Below are 21,054 nucleotides of genomic sequence, written 5' to 3' on the forward strand. Positions count from 1 at the left end.
GATAGTTGTCTAACGTGCGCTCATAGTCTGGAAAGTTTGAAATGACTTCATTGGTTGACTGTTAGCAAGAGCAGGGCAAGCAAGAGGCTGTCATCCTTTCCTCCCACCCACGTAGATGTGGGGAGCAGACTGGCGCCCATCCCAGGGTGGCCCTCCCCCAGCCACCTACAGGTGCCTTCCTGATGTTACTTCTAGGGCAGTGGGTGGAAGCTCAGTGTCCCAGGTCTGCATGGAAGGAACTCACTGGAGCTGAGACCTGAAGACCTTCCTATTTAATCTTGCGCAGCTCTCCTGCTGAGGCGTTCTTGTAGGCTGGACCTGGGTAGCAGAGTGCACACCTTGGTTTCACCAGCCCCAGAGAGCTGATGGCAACCAGGAATCTGACTTCTCATATTCTTCACTGGACAGCCCTTTGGGCTATCTCCTTAGACCAGCCTGGAAAACAGCCCACTGCCTGGAGGCCACTGCTGCCCCAAAGTGATTGAAAGGAAGGAATGTGCAGGGTACAGCTTTGACTTTCCAGTAAAGCACCTGAATGTGTGATAAGATCAGAGGCTTGTACTCTCCTAGATTTTACTGTTGTCTCTTGCCGGCAACCCTGGAGGCTTTGATCAAGCATGTGTATTTCCTCTACAGAGGAATTAGATCTGAGTGTTGAGGAGACAGCACCCATGTGCACGGTGTTCATAATGTCAACTCTAAGGCCCCGATTCTTGAGTCCAACGGATACTAGAAGAAAGGATAGGGATAGCTCAAATAATGGGCTTTGTTTCGGAGTGGTTACTATAGAGAAAGTAGGCTATCTGTGTACATGTGTTGTCCCTGCTGGAAGAGCTGGGGCGCTGAGCTGGCCCTGGCTCCTCTCACCGCCCCATTTTCTTCTCAAGTTTGGCTCAGCCTCCGGTAGCATATGTCTCGCTTCCTGCCAGGTTCCTCTCCGCTGCACCCCGCGGGATCCAGCAATCCTGACTCACAGACCTCATGCTATCCTTAAATGCCTCTTGATTTTCACTTCGCTTTCCCTGGCTCTGTCTGTGGGTCTCACCTCCCTTCTGCGGTGTGACGCTCAGAGGATACGAGCTGCTTTTGATCTTCAAGCGCAATGGGTTGTTTTCCCTTTCTCCTGTGATCTCTTGTGACTTGACCTTGCATCGTCATCCTATTAAAGGGTGCAACCCCTTCATCTCTGAGTGCTCAGCCTCTCTTGCCTTCCCTGCAGACTTTGAAGTTATTGTGGGATTCGGGAGCAGTATTTTACTGTAGCACCAACTTAATTGCATTTATCTAAGTTCATTTTGTTTTTGTATCTTTGTAACTTCAGATCCTTTGGCCAAAGGTTAATTGGTATATGATTTTAGATCTTTGATGTAACTGTTTTCATTTACACCCATAAATTTTAATGGCAGCTTGTATTATTGCTGTTTGGGCTATTTTCTTGTTTTCTCCCCAACTTTCTCTCCACCTCCTCACCCTCCATCCCCAAGGGAAGCAGGAAAATCTGGTTCAGCCTTATTTTTTTTTCCACTTAGAATTCAACCACTCTTCCCCATCTGCCAAAGATGACCATGTCTACTTTTTTGATGCTGTATTTCACACTTTTGGAGAGGAAAGGAAAGAAAAATATGCATGTCAGAGATTGGTGCTCATTTTGTTACAATTTTATATGGGACAGTAGTTTCTTCCAGCCCATATGTTTGGCCATGCAGACCTAGCAGATCACCTTATGTCCAGACCTTGTGTAGGAGAGGCTGGGAGAGGCTGCTCCACCTGAAAGAGGCCAGAGATGCGCAAAGAGTAGTTTCTTTGGATTCCTTGAGGCGCTAACCTGTCCTCCAGTGGTTTGAACTGATCTGCTGTGGCATTTGCCACATGACACATTTTATTTCAGTTAGGTATGAGAATGTCATAAACCTGTTATTGAAGACAGAATAGCAGTACAACCATCTCAGTTAGGAGATGTATCAGCCTAGAATATAAAGCAGTCCAAGCAGCCAGACTCTTTAGAGGATGAAGCTTCCAGGTCCAAACAAAGCGGCTTTCTCCACCCCTTTTGGCCTCCCACACATCTCGGTCTTGCAGCTACAAAGAAAGAGAGCAGCAGCACTAACTGTGCTCTGAGCCCCAATCTCCACCACGGGCTCGGTCATGAGGCCTCAGTTTCTTCATTTGTAAGATGTGAAAGGGATCCCCTCACTTCATGTCTAAAACTCTGTCATTCTGCACTAGTACTTTGAGCTTGATTTTAAATTCCTACCAAAATATTACTCCAAAAAAAGTTAATGTAATAAAAGCGTTTGAAGATTGTCTAGATCTAGAGTAAGTGAAAAAGAAATTCCCAATATCCTAGTGACTTAAAATAACTTTTTTGCATTTTATCTTCTGTGTTAATCCCCATGGGCGCTTTTTATAAATAATTGCAGTCCTCATATACATGTGACTTTGTCTTTGGCATTTGGTTTAAAATTGTCTCATGACTGTGCATATCTTTGGAAATACTTTTTATGACTGCATGATATTCCATTGTATCGGTAGGTCATGTTTACGAAACTACTCCTTTAACAGTGGACATGTAGGTGGTTTCCCTTGTTTTTGTATTGTTTTTAAAATTTATGCTCCCACTAAAGGAAATTATACATTCTGTCCAAGACTGTTATTAATTTTAAAGACAGATTTCTAGCCGTTTGAGAGTCACACAGATGAGCTTCATCTACACTAATGGTGATAAACAGCAGTAAGCACTTCTGGACACAGGAGCTGTAAGTGTCCAAGGGCTTTCTGTCAGCGTGTTTGTCTCTTAAGCGCTTTCTCTGCTCTGTGCGTAAGTCAGCTCTTTCTGTTGTGGTCTAAAACCACAGGCTCAGAATTCCAGTCAGTTCCTTCTCTGAACATGGCCGTTGGCCTCCTGCTGCTTCAGCAGTTAAAAGATCACGTTTTCAGTGTCTCTTAACCCAAAAGGAAGATGTTTTGCAATACCATTGGAGCCCTCTTGACTAATCATGTGATCTGCTCGTCCTCAGGGCAACAGCGAAGCTGTTCATGTCATAGCTAGGCTGCTGCAGGGGGCTGGGGAACTGCCAGTGGGGAGAGGGCTGTCTTTGACCTTCTTTGTGTGAGATGCTCTTTCTGTGGGGCAGTAGGGAGAGGGTTCCTGGAGGAGGGCATGGCAACCCACTCCAGTAATCTTGCCAGGAGAATTCCCATTGGCAGAGAAGTCTGGTGGGCTATAGTCCATGAGATTGCAGAGTCAGACACAGCTGAGCAACTAAGCACAGCACAGCACAGGGAGAGGGGGTTCCCAGTTGGCTGCTTCCTCAGGTATCTGCCTTCTTGGATTTCTCTTTCTTAAGGGCTTTAACTCATGGAGTAAAGACATTCAGTGTTAGAAGAGGTTTTAGTTGCTCCCATATCTTTCCTGAGTACCTGATTCCCATCTCTGGAATTAGTGAAATCTAGTTTGCCTGGACAGGGAAGCCTGGTGTTCTGCAGTCCATGGGGTCGCAAGGAGTTGGACATGACTGAGCGACTGAATTGAACTGAGTTTGCCTGGTGTTTGGTAAACAGAGGCCTTGGTTATTAGGTCCTCCGTTTGGGTCCCTCTCCCTTCCTCCTCCCCCAGCATATTAACTAATGGGAAGTTCATTCTTCCTGCCTTCTCCCCTCATTATATTTCTCCAGTGTCGGGCTGCATTTAGGGTTCAACTGTGTATCTGGTCAAGCTAGGACAGGAAGAGGGTCCTCCCTTTGCAGCCCTGCGGTCCTGGCTTTTTAAAGTTTTGCCCTTTAAAAAATACCTCTATTAAAGACATTTGTGTTAAACATACTTATCTTGTATATCAGTAGTCAAGTCAAGAACAAGTTTTCAGGTTGCTATTTTAAAGTCATGATGAAATGGAACATTTCCATCCAGTCTGAGAAAAGATTCTGATCTCGCAAGCTTCTGTTTCTTTCTGTTTTCACTTAATTCTTATCAGAGTGGAGCACATGACTCCATTTAGCTCATATCATGAAGTACCCATCTGTCCTCCAGGCTAGTACGCAAGAGGAAAGGAGAGGACAGACCCTCAGCACTGGGAGGGGCCAGGCAGGTCCTCTGACTTGTCTCCTCCAGGGACTTATTGTCTCAGCATAAACGCCTGCTTTCTCTTCAGTGGTTGGAGCATCCCGGGGACCAGGAGGAATAACTCACACTTCCTTTTATAGTACAAAACCAGAGCGACTCGGTGGTTTAGTAGCCGAGTCATGTCTGACTCTTTGTGACACCATGGACTGTAGCCCACCAGGCTTCTCTGTCCATTGAATTCTCCAGGCAAGAATACTGGAGTAGGTTGCCCTTTCCTTCTCCAGGGGATCTTCCCAACCCAGGGATTGAACCTGGGTCTCCTGCATTGCAGACGGATTTGTTACCAACTGAGCCACCAGGGAAGCCCTAGTCGGGGGCAGGGGGGCTAGAAGTTACATTTTTGGCCCGACCATGTCTTCTAAGATGGAATCCTGTGAGTCAGCTGTATCACTCTGGAGCAGCACATGGTACTTCCCAGACAGTGAATTGAGGGACATATTCCAGAACACATTCCCAAGTGACTAAATCTGCATTGTGCAGTTGCTTAAAATTTCAGAGTCAAGTGCAATGCAAGTTATCCAGTGTTAATGAAGTCACCTTACTCCATGGGTAAATGAAGTTAGGCTCAGAATGGGAGCTGATTCCACACCCCAGGTCACACGCAGCCTGCTCCTGAGCAGGGATGGATAATGCTGTTAGCTAACATTTATGAGGCCTTTGTTATGTGTGTAGTACTCCAAGTTCTTTACCTGAATGATCTCATTTGACCATCCCTATTTAGCAGTAGGGAAGATGTCTTAACTAGGTTAAGTAACTGTCAGTTACTTAACTAGATTTTGAGTCCCGACCCTTAACCACACCCTTATACCAGCCTTTCCAAGGCCCAGATCTGATGACTGCCTCAGCTGTTTCCATCCCATTGCTCACCTGAACTGAAACATCTGGAGCCACCACTGTGTGGTTAAACATTAGGCAAAGAGATCCAGACCCCAGAGAGGGCAAGTGTCTTACTCCAGGTCACACAGCAGATCAGCTCTTGTTGTCTTAGGTTTTCTGTGATGAGAGCATCATTTTGTCATCAACCTACAAACACTTCCAACTTTCCTCCAAACTCAACCCTGACGGTTTGAGGGCCATCATCAACTCTATTTAGAAATAGCTGAAGGCTGAAACAGACTATTTTAAACTTGCAGAACAAGTTAAAAGCTTATACCTTTGGTAGACTCTGAAGGCTTCAGAACAGTGAGGGTATTCAGAGATAATTGCCATGAAGGTTGAATGTAGAAGAAAGAAAGAGGAAGGGATTGCCCTGGGGTTGTAAAACCCTGGGCAGCATAGGCAGATCTGAAACTCATTTTCCTTGTACCTCCTTTTGTTACCAGGCTTCAAAATCCTTGTCTGGAGTCCTCTGAAAAGCAGAGAGGGGTCATGGCTGACCTGTACTGGATTTTCTACCTCATGATTGTGGTGTGTCTCTGGGAAAGCTAATCTGGTATCTGAACCCCTCAGTTCTTCACAGACAGGATCTTTCTGCTGATCAGCCAGATCCCCTGTTCTCCCTCCTCCTGCTCATACCATTCTGTATTTTCTTGATCTTTGGGTCTATAATGTTACTGAATCAGGTGCTTGAGGCCCTAGTTCCAGTTCTGTCACTTTCTATCATGTAAATTCTTCAGGGCTATCTTTCCGCGGAGACCATAATAATGTTGTGGAGGTCTGTACCTATGGAGCAGAGGCGAATTCAGCTCAGCGAGTGCTTGTTTCCCAGTGCTGTCTGCTAGACAGTAGACGTTCTGCATGATGGGAGTGCTCCAGGTCTGTGCTGTCCAGGATAGTAGCCAGGAGGCACAGGTGGCAGTTGAGTCCTTGCAGTGTGGCTGGTGTGACTGAGGGACCGAGCTCATTCAGATTTGGATAGCTAGTGACAGTGGCGTTATTGTACGGCGCGACTGCAGAGTGAGTGAATGTGAGACGGGTGACGTGGCTCTGCTTATCCCGGTTCCCAGCCTGCCTCTTGCCTTCCCGCATGGAGTGGTGTTCCAGGCAAAAAAGTGAGTATTTCTCTTAAAACCTGGCCTCTAAATGTAGCCCCTGCTTTCATCTGGTGCTCACCCAAAGAAGCAGCAATTGATTCCAATAGTCCATCTGGAGGGTACAGTTGGCTGCACAGGATTAAGAAGTTCTGGCGTCTCACCACTGTGATGCCTTCCTCAGAGCAGTTGGACTTCGCTTCTGCTTTATGAAATGAATGTAGAATTGAAACCCTCAGCAGCAGTTAGCAGTGTGAGTCTACTGTGTCCAGTGTGAGTCTCTTATAGAGATCAGGGAGGAGATAGATGTGCTCTGGATTACTGTCTCAATGCTCAGAGCTGCTGGCCGGAGCCCAGCAATGGGGAAGATGATTCATCAAAATAATTTGATTATTAGCGAGTTAACGGTGCACTTGCCATGAGCAACGAAATATACACTACTGCTGATAATATTAACTGTATTGTGTGCCTGGTGTACACCAGGCCTTTTGTTAAGTGCCTCTGTAACCTCCTTTGATCATCACGGGAGCTTTTATATCTTCATCTCATCAACAAGAAAACTGGGGAGTAGAAAAGAGCCATGTGTCACTCAAGACAGAGCCAGAGTCCAAACACTAGTGCCCAATTCCAGAGCCCATAATCCTCAATAAACCTATGAAACATTGGCCTTCACCACTACCCGCCCCCCGAGTGGAGAGCTGAGTTAGGGGAAGTCATAGGGTCAGTGGGCAATGGAGTAAGTCCTCTGCTTGGATTTAAACAGCACTGTCTGACTAGCTGGCTGGTGGTACAGGTGTTGGTGTGCTATGGAAAGCTGTGGCATTTCCTCACGCAGTCCTCATTTCATCTTTATCATCTCTGCACCTTCTTCACATACACCCGGGCTAAGTGTCAGGTCTGGAAGCCACCGGCTTGTCCTGACACAGGAATGCAGTCATCGTGGGGGGCTTTGCTCTTGAGGTCAGCCTGCACACAGATCTGCTGCTTTTTGCTGCGTGAAAGTGCTCTATGCCATGGGGCTTACATGGGATTGTTCAGAAGGAGGGTCCCCCCATTCCCACCATTTCATTTCTTGTCTTTCAAGTAGAGAGGTTTGTGTCAGAGGTACCCTCAGGGGTAAGAAGATGAGCAGTCGCTCAGAAAAGGTCTACCTCTTTTTCTGCTCTCCACTCACTGTCCTTTAGTAGGACCAGATTGCCCTGGGATGTAATTTGGCTCCTTTTCCTCAGAAAGATGGAAGTCACAGACTGTGACAGGAGAAGCTGGGAGATCTGGGTTCCCATCCCAGTTCTGCCTACCTTGCAGTGAGTCCTGGGTTATGCCACCTCTCCAGGCATCAGTTTTCTCATCTGTGCAATGAGAAATTGAGCTGGATGATGTTTTGGCTTCCTTGGAGCTCCCCCTTCTGTGAGACGGACTTGCTAGATTTGCTGAATGGTAAGGCGGTCTCTCCCAGCTCTGGGTGGTCCTCAACAGGCGTGTCCTCTCTCCCACAGGCATTTTGGCCATCCTCATCCCCCGCCTGGACCTGGTCATCTCCCTGGTGGGTTCCGTGAGCAGCAGTGCCCTGGCCCTCATCATCCCGCCCCTCCTGGAGATCACCACCTACTACTCGGAGGGCATGAGCCCCATCACCATTGTCAAGGACGCCCTGATCAGCATCCTGGGTTTCGTGGGCTTTGTGGTAGGGACGTGTCTGACCCTGTATGAGCTGATCCAGCCAAGCAGCGCTCCCATCTTCATCAACTCCACCAGTGCCTTTGTATAGCAGGCTGGGTGCGTCCCTGCACCAGCCCACTCCACCCTGTGTGTTCCCCCAGCACCTGGCTCCAGAGCCTCAGGCAGGGTCCAGGCTCTGGGGGAAGGTAAGGTCGCTGTCTGAGAACCCCTACCTGGCTCCTAGGTACCCTGGGTCAGGTAGGGATGAAGACAGGGTAGGGCGTGGGCAGCAGATTCGCTGCTGCGTGGGAGGTACCTCTAGCGGCAGCGCAATCTCTGTTTATTTGTACTTATTTTAACCCGGAACTTTTCACCTCTTTTCCCTGATCCCACCTCCTCCCTTCACTGCCTGCCTTTCTTCTTCTGACCCACCTCTCCAAATTATCCCTGTTGCACAATTCACTTTATCTAAAAATTTCAGTGTCTGTCACCTCATGTTTTCTCCTTGCCCGGGCCAAGCCTAGATGAAATAATGTGGGCATGCCCCTCTTTATCAAGCCAAGCCCACCTCTTAGCTCTCTCCCAAATATTTTACCTCAGTATTCTCCTGCCTATTCAAGTCTCCGCCCAGTAGTGGAGCCTACCTAGTAGTTGAAAACCAGCCCCCAAAGCTAGAGGTTTTGGCCTTTCTCTGGCTTGCCGTGACCCTTGGCAACACCACCTCCTCTCCGGTTTCCTCGCATGGGTCACGATACTGTTATCTTAGTTGCTCGAACTGCTGAAAGATATCAAGTGCTGCCAAAATTGAAAATATTTATATTTTATTTAAAACCAGCTTTTGTTTTTAGATTCTGTCTCTAGATCTGGGCCTATTTGCAACTTTTTCCTTCCTCAGTAAACTCTCACTCAACTCCTCCCTCTGAGAGGAAACTGAGTCCAGGAGGTGTCTACGGAGGCCCTTGGCACCCTTGGCCGAGGACCCCAGAGCTTTTAGTCAGGACCATCGAAGTGCGGACCTCTGTGGGGAGTCACGGACCTTGCCTCCCGTCAACCAACCTGATTTCCTCCTGAGAAGGCAGGAAGGACTCAGGAGATGTTGCACGAAGCGGAGGGGAAGAATGGCGATGTGGGGTGGGTTTCTCTCCATAGGAGGCTTAGAAAACAGCTGCTTTGTGCATTCAGACCTGTTCCCCACCTCAGCTCCTGACGGACAGACGGCACGGCAGCGTCCAGGAGGACACCCCGACTCTTGCTGTGAACGAGAAGATGAGGCCAGTGTGAAGGGCAGTTCCCAGAGTTTGCAGCAGCTGGTCCGACACTACATGTGGTGCTCGGTTGTTTACAAGCCCTGGAGGACAGGGCGGGTGGGCAAAGTACCCAGCCCCAAGCTGCCTCCAGGATCTGGACTTCTAACGGAACCACTTGGTTGGGACTTCGGTCTCCTGTGTTCTGAACACTAATCGTGCCCTTGTCCCTCTATCCCCAACCCCGCATGCCTCCCTGGGTATCAGAAAAGAGGCAGCCTCAGGGCTGACTCACCTCAAGGTCAACCATCAGGTGTGGGGACAAACTGCAGAGAAGGCTTGGAAATGTCCATTGCACTGTCGGCTGCCTCTTCCCTCTTGGTGTGACAGGTATCACAGAAGGCTGTTCACTGAATCTCCGTCTCTTGAGTTGTGTATGTGTGTGTGTGCACGCACATGCTCCTGTGTAGGTAACAGGGTCGTGCTGTCCTCCACCCCTGCCAGCCTCTTACCTGAAAGTGGGGAGAGCAGCACTCCTTTATCAGGGGTTTACTTTTTGTGTTTCACCAAAGCTCTTGGGGGCTGGGACCCACCCTCACAGCCCCAGCTTTTTTCTTTCTCTTCTGTTCCAAAGCCAGACTCTCTCATTCAGTGACACCTGACCTACTTAATCATTTGTTCACTTAGGAAGATGCAGTCAGTGGTGATCTGGTCTCCCTTAGGAAAGTGAACACTTCCCCCATTCTTTCAGCTCTTTGGTGGTCACTCACAGGTGCTCATGTGACCAGGGTTCTAACTGGAGGTAGCAGTGGCCCTGCCCTCTGGAGCCTTTCTGAGTAACTTCTGAGTAACTTCTGGTTACCAAAGTGTAACTTCAAGAACCTTTAGCTCCCATTTGCAAGCCCAGGCTCCAGCAGTCTTTCCAGAGCGGTCCTGAGTATTTGTTTCCATCGAGAAGGTGTGGGCCACTATTAAGGGCTCAGACATGTGTCCCACCCACAGCTTCCACGGTGGAGGCTTCTGTGTGCTCAGGGCACAGCTAGAGGCAGTCCTGTCCAGGCGGCTCTTGAGACCCAGTCTGGGATGCTGGGACCTGACAACTGGACAGCACGATCCTGAGGTCTTTTGGCCCCATGTCTATTGCTTCAGGGCCCCTGCCAGGGGACCTGGTATGTAGGAGAGACTGCTGCAGCCTTGGGGCTTCAGGAAACTAGCTTGGCCTGGCCTTGCCCTGTTCGATAGCTTCCTGTGCTTTTTCTTCTCGGGCAGCCTGATCACATGGCTGCTTCAGGAGACCCAGGCAAGGTGGATGCCATGGGGACCTTCCTGCTTGTGCAGTTGCACAGCAGTCAGTTGTCGAGTAAAGGGTTGGCCAGATGGTTTAGTGGAAGAAGCCCTTCCTTTTACAGAAGCAGCTGGCGAGCCCAGCTCAGGGAAGCTTAGTCTGCTGCCCACGGGGCTTCTCAGTCAGGGCTCCCTCCCTGCTTCCTTCGCAGCCTCTCCCTGGGCCCTGCTTTAGTCTCTGGTGAAGAAGCCCCAGCGTAAGTAGGAGACCAATCAGGGAACAAAAGAGCAAAGGCTTGCAGGGATGTGGGGCCACATCTTTCTGACCAAAGGTAAACGATAGGGCTTTCTGGCCCAGTGCTGTTCACTCTGTGTCCTTCTCCAGCCTCCCCAGGGCGGCCCCAGGTTCCATCAGCCCAGAGGTAGCTTCTCAGAGCCCCTTGTTCCTTCCTGCAGACGCCACTATCAGGAGCAGGTTTCCAACTCCCTGCAGGCAGTATACCTCTCCTTAAATGCAGGTTCTTGCTGGGAACAGCGTGACCTGGCATCCTCTAGTCACTTTTTCTAGAAGTTGTACCATTCACAAGTGGCATTATTTATATTTATGTTGTGCTGCTAAGAGCCCTTCATGTGCACAGACCCTGGCCAGATGGATGTGACTGTGTGGTGTGTCTTAGCCTAGAACCTGCAGCTTAACTCCTCCGTCAGTCACCTTTCCAGTCAGATTTACTGGCTGATAATGCTCACCGTTTACCCTCTACCCCCACGAAAGGCAAACTTTGCAGTTTGCAAAGTTGTCTTAAAGTGATGATCTCCAAACAGGTATGTTAGGAAAATCTTTTCCCCCTCCTTGTTCTCCTGCCTGGCTTTTTTTTCCCTCAAATCTCTCCCTTCCTAAATTGTAGAACATCATCTCTGTTTAACACTACGTGTTTGCCTCATGTGTTTTGGAAGTGCAGAATCTCAATTTATGTCTGTTTACAGCTCTCTTTATTCACTACTCACTGCAAGGGAGTCTTTATCAGTTTGTTTTATTTCATGGCTGATTGGATGTTCAGGTGAGCCCTGGCATCTACCTAGCTCAGAACACAAAGCTGCTTCTTGGTGGAAATAAAATTAAAAAGGCTTGACTTGATGTACAGGAGTCGGCTCCAAGTCTGCCTTAGAATTTAATTTTCCAAGGTACATTACGCATCTCCAAGACCATTAAGAGGAAAGGAAAGAGTACGGTTTATATTGAAATCATGGTTAATACTTTTAGACAGTCCTGCTAGTTGCAAAGCTGTTTGCACTCACGGCATCAGCCTGTGACATTTCTTCCCTGTCCTTTAATCCCCGGGTCTTTCCCTGGCCAGGGGACATAAATGGTGCTGAGCTGAGGTTACCAGAGTCGCGGTGGGGAGTAATGGTGAAGTTGCCTGCTGTCAGCCATGTTCTTTTGTTTCAATCAAGGTGATGCTGTGGAAGTGGTTTTGTTTTACTGAAATTTACTGAACAATAAAATTATGTGACTCTGTTGTAAACCATGTTAGTGGATGTGTGACCAAGAGGAAAATGAAAAACTGCCATCCAGCGGGTCTTGATAACTAGACAGTCCCGTGTATGTCATGTGCCTGTGTGCATGTGTACGTTCTGAATGGTACGTGTAGAAATGTGGGTCATGCAGGGACTCATGAAGATTTTGTTTTGGGTTCTGCACACGGATCATGTGTTAAACTTTTCCTTAATAAATGAGCTTTATTTTTTATTTTTGAGAGCTTGGAGTCTGTGTCTTCGTTTTCTCTCTGTCTCTTTTTTTTCCCCCGATCACTCAGATCCCTTTACTGGATCTTAGGTCAAAATGTTTCTTGGTTTATGTCACAGAACTCATCTAGGGGAGTAGTGTGAACAGCAGACCCACCTATGGATGGAGAGTCCCTGAGAAAGGGCAGGTAGTTACTTTTCTGTTAGACAATCCTGCTCTTCCTAAGTCTACTCCTGCTTCTCTTGAAAGCTTGCGTAGGAATTCTTAGCCCCCTCTGTGCATGTCAGAGGACCACCCAGGACAGGCGTGATGGTTTTCAGTGTCAAGGTGGTTGGGCGATTATATTGAATAACCCAGTTATTCAGTTAAACACTAACCTAGGTGTTGCTGTGAAGGCATTTTGTAGTTGTGGTTAATGTCCACAGTCAGTTGCTTTTAAATAAAAAGATAATCCTCAAAATGTGTGTGGGCTTCATCCAATCAGCTGAAGAGCCTCAAGAGCGTAATGGAGGTTGTTTCACTGAGAAAGAAAAAATTTTGCCTCAAGACTACAGCATTGACTCCTGCCCAAGAGTTTCTAATCACCAGCTGGCCATGTACATTCTGAACTTGCCAGCCTGCACGATCACACGTGTTCTTGAAATGCCCGTCTGTGTGTGTGTGTCTTGTCTCCTCCTCTCTCCGCCCCCCACCACCTCCCATATGTTTTCATGTGTGTACATCTCCATCTTACTTGTCCTGCTTCTCTGAAGAACCCTGACTGATACAAGAGGTAATACTTGTATTACCCCCACCTTTCTTGAAGTGATGAGATAGATGTCAGGACATGGAAGAGATGACTCCCCTTCCTTTTTTGTCACATTGCAGAGGAAAAGCAAGGCCATCCAAGCTGCCCCTAAGACGATCTGAAAACTAATCGTTGGCTACTAGATTAGACTTCTCTAAAAGCAGAGCCCTCAAGGAGCACTGTTGAGGCACAACACTTATGGAGGAAGGTGGGGAAACATGACTGTTTTCTGTGATCAGTGTTATTACTGGACCTGAGGGGCTCAAAGGCATTCAGTGACTGTTCCAGGACAGCGGCCAGCAAGGGACAGAGTTGGGATACTTACACAAGCCTTGTGGTTGCAGAACCCAAGCTCTTTCCTAAGGCGCTGGCTGCCTCGCCCTACTTGTTGCAGCCTCAGGTGGGAGGGCCACCCTTAGGGACTGTTGAGAGGCTTAGAGAGAATGCTACATGGTACCTGGCATGAGGGGCTCATGAAACATAAAGTATTAGCTGAATTGAAGAAAACCAAGATTTGGAGAGGAGCTGTTTTACTTGTATTTTTGGTTCTGTGTTCATTCATTATAATCTTGTCTTGCTCACTGGCTTCAGGCAGAGCATTCAGCCCTTCTTAGACTGTTCATGTTTTTATTCCTGTTCATATCCATACATAATGGCCATAATCCCTCCTTCCAGGTAACGAAGGCCCTCAAGGTCAGCCCACTGCACTCACACAGACATAAGCTGAGTGACAGGAACTGGATTTGGACCCTAGATCTAGCCAGGGCTTTTTGCTAAGTAGGTTGGTTTCCTCAGACCCAGCCCATTGCAGATGTGTGCCAAGAAACTGTGTGTCTTCAGCCAGTACCCTTTAGATCCTTGGCCACTGATATCCTCCCACCTTTGGGAGAGTAAATAGGGATATAATTTACATATGATAAAAGTCACTTTTTTTTAAGTACGCAACTTGATGAGCTTGGGCAAATGCATGCAGTCATCTGACCACCGTTTCAGTGAAGATACAGAATGTTTCCTTTACCCCTACAGGTCCCTGTGTCCCTTTGCTATCAGTCCCATCCCCATGCCACTCGCCCTTGGGAACAACACATCTAACTTTTCTGTCTCTAGTTTTGCTTTTTCTAGAATGTCATGTATATGGAACGTTACATGTTGTCCCTTCTGTCTGGCTTCTTTCACTTTGCATAATGCTTTTTATACTTAATGTTGTGACATGTCAGGAGTTTGTTTTTATTTCAAAATGATACTCTGTTGTGTGGTTGAACCATAGTTTATTTATTCATTCTCCAGTTGTTGGACATTTGGGTTGCTTCCAGTTTTGGGTGTTCTGAATAAAGCTGCTATGAATATTCATGCCCAGATCCTTGTGTGGCCACATGTATTTATTCAGTTCAGTTCAGTTCAGTCGCACAGTTGTGTCCGACTCTTTGCTACCGAAGCCCGCCAGGTCTCCCTGTCTATCACCAACTCCTGGAGTTTACCCAAACTCATGTCCATTGAGTCGGTGATGCCATCTAACCATCTCATCCTCTGTCATCCCCTTCTCCTCCTGCCCTCAATCTTTCCCAGCATCAGGGTCTTTTCAAATGAGTCAGCTCTTTGCATCAAGTGGCCAAAGTACTGGAATTTCAGCTTCAACATCAGTCCTTGCAATGAACACCCAGGACTGACCTCCTTTAGGATGGATTGGTTGGATCTCCTTGCAGTCCAAGGGACTCTTAAGAGTCTTCTCCAACACCACAGTTCAAAAGCATCAATTCTTCAGCACTCAGCTTTATTTATAGTCCAACTCTCACATCCATATATGACTACTGGAAAAACAATAGCCTTGACTACACAGACCTTTGTTGACAAAGTAATGTCTCTGCTTTTTAATATGCTGTCTATGTTGGTCATAACTTTCCTTCCAAGGAGTAAGCATCTTTCATGGCTGTAATCACCATCTGCAGTGATTTTGGAGCCCCAAAAAATAAAGTCTGACACTGTTTCCACTGTTTCCCCATCCATTTGCAATGAAGTGATAGGACCGGATGCCATGATCTTAGTTTTCTGAATGTTGAGCTTTAAGCCAAGTTTTTCACTCTCCTCTTTCACTTTCATCAAGAGACTCTTTAGTTCTTCACTTTCTGCCATAAGGGTAGTGTCATCTGCATATCTGAGGTTATTGATATTTCTCCCGGCAATCTTGATTCCAGCTTGTGCTTCTTCCAGCCCAGTGTTTCTCATGATGTACTCTGCATATAAGTTAAATAAGCAGGATGACAATATATAGCCTTGACATACTCCTTTTCCTATTTGTATTTATTACTCTTTGGTAAAAACCTTGGAATGTAATTGTGAGGTTGTATGATTCAGTGTATATCAACTTTATAAGAAATTGGAAATTTGTTTTCCAAAGTGGCTATACCATTTTGGATTCTTACCAACAATTTATGGAAGTTCCACTTGCTCCTCATTCCTCCCAATACTTCATATTGCAGTTTTTTCAGTTTTACCCATCTTAATGGGTGTGTAGTGGTACCTCATTGTGATTTTAATTTGCATTTGCCTAACCACTACTGATGTGCATCTTTTTCTAGGTCTTTTTGCTATTGGTCTTTTTTTTTTTTAATTAAAACTTTTTATTCATAAACAACATGATTGTCTATGTGGAAATGCAAAATGCAGAAATACAGAATAAAATTTACCATTAGAGACAATTAGCACATTCACAGTGTTGTGCAGCTATTACTAGTACCTAACTCCAGAATATTTTTATCACCCCAAATGGCAACCATATACGCTTTAAACACTTTCTATCCCATCCCTGCATGCCATTTTAAAATGTACATAGGTCAGAATGGCTGCCATCAAAAAGTCTACAAACAATAAATCCTGGAGAGGGTGCAGAGAAAGGGGAACCCTCTTACACTGTTGGTGGGAATGCAAATTAGTACAGCCACTATGGATAACAATGTGGAGATTCCTTAAAAAACTGGAAATAGAACTGCCATGCTGCTGCTGCTGCTGCCGCTAAGTCGCTTTAGTCGTGTCCGACTTTGTGCGACCCCATGGACGGCAGCCCACCAGGCTCCCCCATCCCTGGGATTCTCCAGGCAAGAACACTGGAGCGGGGTGCTATTGCCTTCTCTGAGAACTGCCATACCACCCAGCAATCCCATTGCTGCGCATACACCCTGAGGAAACCAGAATTGAAAGAGACACGTGTACCCCAATGTTCACTGCAGCACTGTTTACAATAGCCAGGACATGGAAGCAACCTACATGTCCATCAGCAGACAAATGGATAAGAAAGCTGTGGTACATATACACAATGGGATATTACTCAGCTATTAAAAAGAATACATTTGAATCAGGTCTAATGAAGTGGATGAAACTGGAGCCTATTATACAGAGTGAAGTAAGTCAGGAAAACACCAATACAGTATATTAATGCATATATATGGAATTTAGAAAGATGGTAACAATGACCATGTGAGACATGGTCATGTCTCACATGGTGAGAATGATGTGAGACAGCAAAAGAGACATGGAGATAACACACTTTTGGACTCTGTGGGAGAAGGCGAGGGTGGGATGATTTGAGAGAACAGCGTTGAAACATATATATTACTATATGTGAAACAGATCGCCAGTCCAGGTTTGATGCATGAGACAGGGCGCTTAGGGCCAGTGCACTAGGACGACCCTGAGGGATGGAATGGGGAGGGAGGTGGGATGGGCGTTCAGGATGGGGGACACATGTGCACCCATGGCTGATTCATGTCAATGTATGGCAAAAACCACTACAATATTGTAAAGTAATTAGCCTCCAATTAAATAAATTAAAAAAATTAAAATGTACATGGGATTTTTTTGCTTAGATATGGTAAGGTACACAGAAACAGGACTGTCATGAAGGATAGTTTTTAAATTTTGTTTGTTTATTTTTTGGCTGCATGGTCAGGGACTTTAGTTCCCTGACCAGGGATCAAACCTGTGCCCCCTGCATTGGAAGTGCAGAGTCTTAACCACTGGGCCACCAGGAAAGTTTCAGGATGAAGTTTTTATACTCACAGATCCATGGAAACAGGAGGCAGAGCCACACAGAAAAGTGCCAGGGGTGATCAGGAGGCAGAAGAGAAACAGAGGCGTGCGTGGGAGCCTTTAGGGTGATTTTTGTGGGAAAGGCGAGGCAGGGCAGGGTTAACATCAAATGAGCAAATTTGAGGTTAGGTAGGTAAACACTTTGAGCAGCCTGGGCTGTAAAGGTGGTCTCTAGTTGTCCATAACTCCTGGAGTGATTTAGGGTGGGGACTGTGTTCCATACTGATAAGATGAGTTGGGTTGGGAATTGCACTCTGGATTGGTTGATTTGCATATCAAAGGGATGTCCTCAGGCAGGCTGTTTGCTGTCTCTAGAAATCAGCTGACTCTGGGAGGGGCAATCGGTCTCTGGGTCCACAAAGAGCCCAAGAAGTCAAAGCATCATAAAGTGCAGAAAATAGAAAATGTGATTAAACACTGCTTCCTCCTATCCCTGGCAACTACTAATCTGCTTTCTGTCTCTATGGGACTTTCCTATTCTGGATACTTTATATAAATGGAACCAAACAATAGGTGACCTTTCTGGCTTCTTTCATTTTATATAATGCTGTCAAAATCCATCCATGTTGTAGTGCACATTCGTAGTTCATTCCCTAGCAGCAGTCACAAACCTGCTTTCCGTTTCTTGGTTTCATTACTTGATGTAACCAGCATCTTCATCATCTCCTCTTCTCCTCCTTCACCTTCCTCTTCATCGAGTTGACCATTTTCCTTCTTTGCTTGGTTCCCTGATTCCTTAGTTCCCTGGTTCCCTGGTCTACCTTCTTGAATGGAGTATTTATTCAAATAATTTTCTTCTTTTAAAATTTGGTCTTTAGGGACTTCCCTAGTGGTCCAGTGGCCATGACTTCGAGCTCCCAGTGCAGGGGGCCCAGCTTTGATCCCTGGTCAGGGAACTAGATCCCACCTGCTGCAGCTGAGCGTCTGCCTGCCACAAATAAGGCTCAGCACAGTCAAATAAATAAAAGTAAATTTAAAAATATTTTTAGAACTTTGGTCTTTAAAAAGATTAAACTTTTTATTTTGAAGTGATTATAGGTTCACAGAAAGGTACAAAGAAATATATAGGGGAATCCAGTGCACCCTTCACCCCATCTCTCCCATGTTGACAGCTTGCAAGACTATAGAGTTGTAGCCACGCGTTCTGGGAAACAAACTCACTCAGAAGGACAATGCAGAGAGTGGAGTGCAGTTTATTACACTGGCGGGCCCAAGGCAGAGTCTCCTCTTAGCTAAGGACCCTGACCAGTTTTTGTGAAAACTTTATATACCCTAAGCGTACGTGTCCAAACCTACCTCCTCAAATTCCCTGAAACTAGTCTGAACAAAGGAAAAAGAAAGATACAATCAAAGTCAACCTGTGATTCATGTGCCTTAAACCCAGTTAGTTAACACTGGACAATTATCAATAGGCTTGTGGTCATTCCCCAATAAGCATAATAGAATGTATGATTCTATTCCGTCACACAGATAATTAGGGTATTCTTTTAGGCGATGGAGAGCTCTGGGGCTCTTCCTTCCGGGGGTCCTGGTTTTCCAGTTGGTATGTCGTATCCATAGATACTGGGCGTATAGCTCAAAGTCCACAGTCCGGCCCAAGATGGAGTCCTGCTTTCAAGATAGAGCCTGTTCTGTTTCCTCCTTCAATAGTACATTATGACAACCAGGAAGTTGACATTGACACAATCCATGGAGCTCATTCTTGTGTCTCCATTTATAATGCACTCATTTGTGTGTGTGTGCATGCTTGTGTACGTGTGTGTGTGTGGCTAAACAGTTTTAGTCACGTGTGGCTTTTTCCACCACGGTCATGGTGCTTAACGGTACCTTTACCACAAGACCCCTTCATGCTACCCTTTGGCTAGGTAGTTAGAATAGGAAACAGGAGTCCAAGATGGCTGTGGCTAAAAGACAAGGAAGGGAAAAGCCCGTGAAAATAGAACAAAGAAAGGTCCAAGGAAGGTCCAAGGACCGGAATGAGGACCTCAGGTAGAACAAACAGCACCCCTGGCTAGCCCACTTTACATAGGGCAGGCCCAGGGGGAGGAAGAAACATATAATAAGAGGAGCCAAAGCGCTCTCTCTCTATCTTTCCTGCACGCTGGTGCGCTCCCCCACTCTCTTCTCATCTTTGGGTTGGCATGCCCTCAAGCCTCAAGGATGGATTCTCCTGCTATTTTCTAAATAAAATAGAGCTGTAACATGGAGCTGTAACACTGATTTGTCTGAGAGCTATTACACGGTCTGTCCAAGACCTGAGAGCTGTGGCGAGCCAAGGGCTTTAATGTCCGTCACTCCAAATCTTTGTTGTGACGAGACAGAACCGAGGAACATACACTCACCTGACACCTTCGTAGACACATCCACATCCTGAACCTTACCAACATCTGCTATCCCCTGGTAATGACTAATCTGTTTGTTCGTCATCTCTGTCATTATATTATTTAAAGAATGTTCTATAAATGTAATTATATTCTATGTATCCTTGTGAGTTTGACTTCTTTCACTCAGTGTAATTTCCTTGAGGATCATTCAAGTTGGTGCATGTATGAATCGGTTGTCCCTCTTCATTGTTGAGTAGTATTCCATGGTATGGACATACCACAGGTTGTTTATCAATTTACCTATTGAAGGAAATTTGCATAGTTTCCAGGTCTGGCTCTTACAAATAAAGCTACTGTGAATATCTATGTATGTTTCTTTGTGAAAAAAAGTTATTTCTCTGTGATGTATGTCAGAAGTACAATTGCTGGGTTATATGGAAAGCCTGTTTTTAGTTTTAAAAGAATCTTCCAAACGAGTTTATAGAGTGACTGTACCATGTTACCTTTCCATCAGCAGTATATGAATGATCTAGCTTTTTTTTTTTTTTTTTTTTGCATCTTTGCCAGCATTTGGTGGTGGTGTTATTTTCTATTTTAGCCATTTACCAGATCTTGTAAATGTTTTGTTAGATTTATTTAATTTTCTTTGGAGCAGTATTAAGTGGTACTGTGTTTTTTATTTCAGTTTCCACACATACATCTGTATTATATAAAAATGAAATTCATTTATGAGTATTATTCTGTCTTGTGATGTTTCTGCCCTTACTTTGTAGTTTTATGAGTTTTTGGTAAGATTCTTGGGATTTTCTATGCAGATGTTCATGTTGTCTGCAAATAGTAGTTGTACTTCTTTTCCAATCTGTATACCTTTTTTTTTTCTTTTTTTCTTTTGTCTTACTGCACTGGCCAGAACTTTCAATGCATGCGTGCTAAGTCACTTCAGTTGTGTCTGACTCTTTCTGACCCCATGGACTGTAGCCTGCCAGGCTCCTCTGTCTATGGGGATCCTCCAGGCAAGAACACTGGAGTAGGTTGGCATGCCCTCTTCCAGGAGATCTTTCCAACCCAGGGATCAAACCCACATCTCCTGTACTGACAGGAGGCTTCTTTACCACTAGTGCCACTTGAGAAGCCCCTATATTAGAAAAGAGTGGTCCCAGTGAACATTCTAACCTTTTTCCTGGTCTTACAGGGAAAGCTTTCAGTCTTTCACCTTTACATATGATACCAACTACAGGACTTTATAGAAGTTCCCCTGTATTCCTGTACTGAGAGATTTTATTGAAATCATGAATGGCTTAATTTTGTTGAATGCCTTTTCTGCATCAATTGCTATGACATTAAAATTTTTCTTTTTTGCCTGTTGATATGATGGATTAAAATGGATCATCTTTGAATAGTTAACCAACCTAGCTTACCTGGAATAAATCCCACTTGGTCATGGTATATGGTATATTATTTTAGATATATATATATGTGTGTGTGTATATATATATATATACATATATATATATACACACACACACACACACACACACGTACATACATATATGTATACACACAGACATATGTATACATGTGTGTATATATATTTGGATTGCTTTTTATTCACCCTGATATTGATATTTACTCTGACAAATGTAGAATCCAGAATGGTACCTTTTTATAAATGAGCAAAACCATGTGCTATAACTATAATTTTTGGCATAAGTGTGCTTTTGCCAGTTCCCAGCTGCTATGTGCTACTTAAGACCACATATATTTCCTCAGGACAGAGCTTCTCAGCCTTGATACCGTGTACACTTTGGGCTGGATTATTCTTTGCTGTTGAGACCGTCT

At 45.6% G+C, this 21,054-nt stretch overlaps 1 protein-coding gene across 10 annotated transcripts in view; it reads left to right on the plus strand.

Annotated features, from left to right (window-relative positions):
* Window positions 1-21,054, plus strand: part of SLC36A1 (solute carrier family 36 member 1) — a 98,406-nt gene that overhangs the window by 48,084 nt on the left and 29,268 nt on the right. For 9 of the 10 annotated variants that reach the window (XM_061424087.1, XM_061424090.1, XM_061424091.1 and 6 more), the window contains one exon: window positions 7,587-12,033. The exons of the other annotated variant lie outside the window; for it this stretch is intronic. In XM_061424087.1, coding sequence (XP_061280071.1) covers window positions 7,587-7,858 — 272 coding nt within the window. In that variant the 3' untranslated portion in view covers window positions 7,859-12,033. Of the gene's footprint in view, window positions 1-7,586; window positions 12,034-21,054 lie in introns of those variants that run through there. 10 annotated transcript variants of the gene reach the window in all.

The sequence above is a fragment of the Bos javanicus genome, chromosome 7, assembly GCF_032452875.1.
Source record: "Bos javanicus breed banteng chromosome 7, ARS-OSU_banteng_1.0, whole genome shotgun sequence".
In the NCBI taxonomy this organism is placed as follows: domain Eukaryota; kingdom Metazoa; phylum Chordata; class Mammalia; order Artiodactyla; family Bovidae; genus Bos; species Bos javanicus.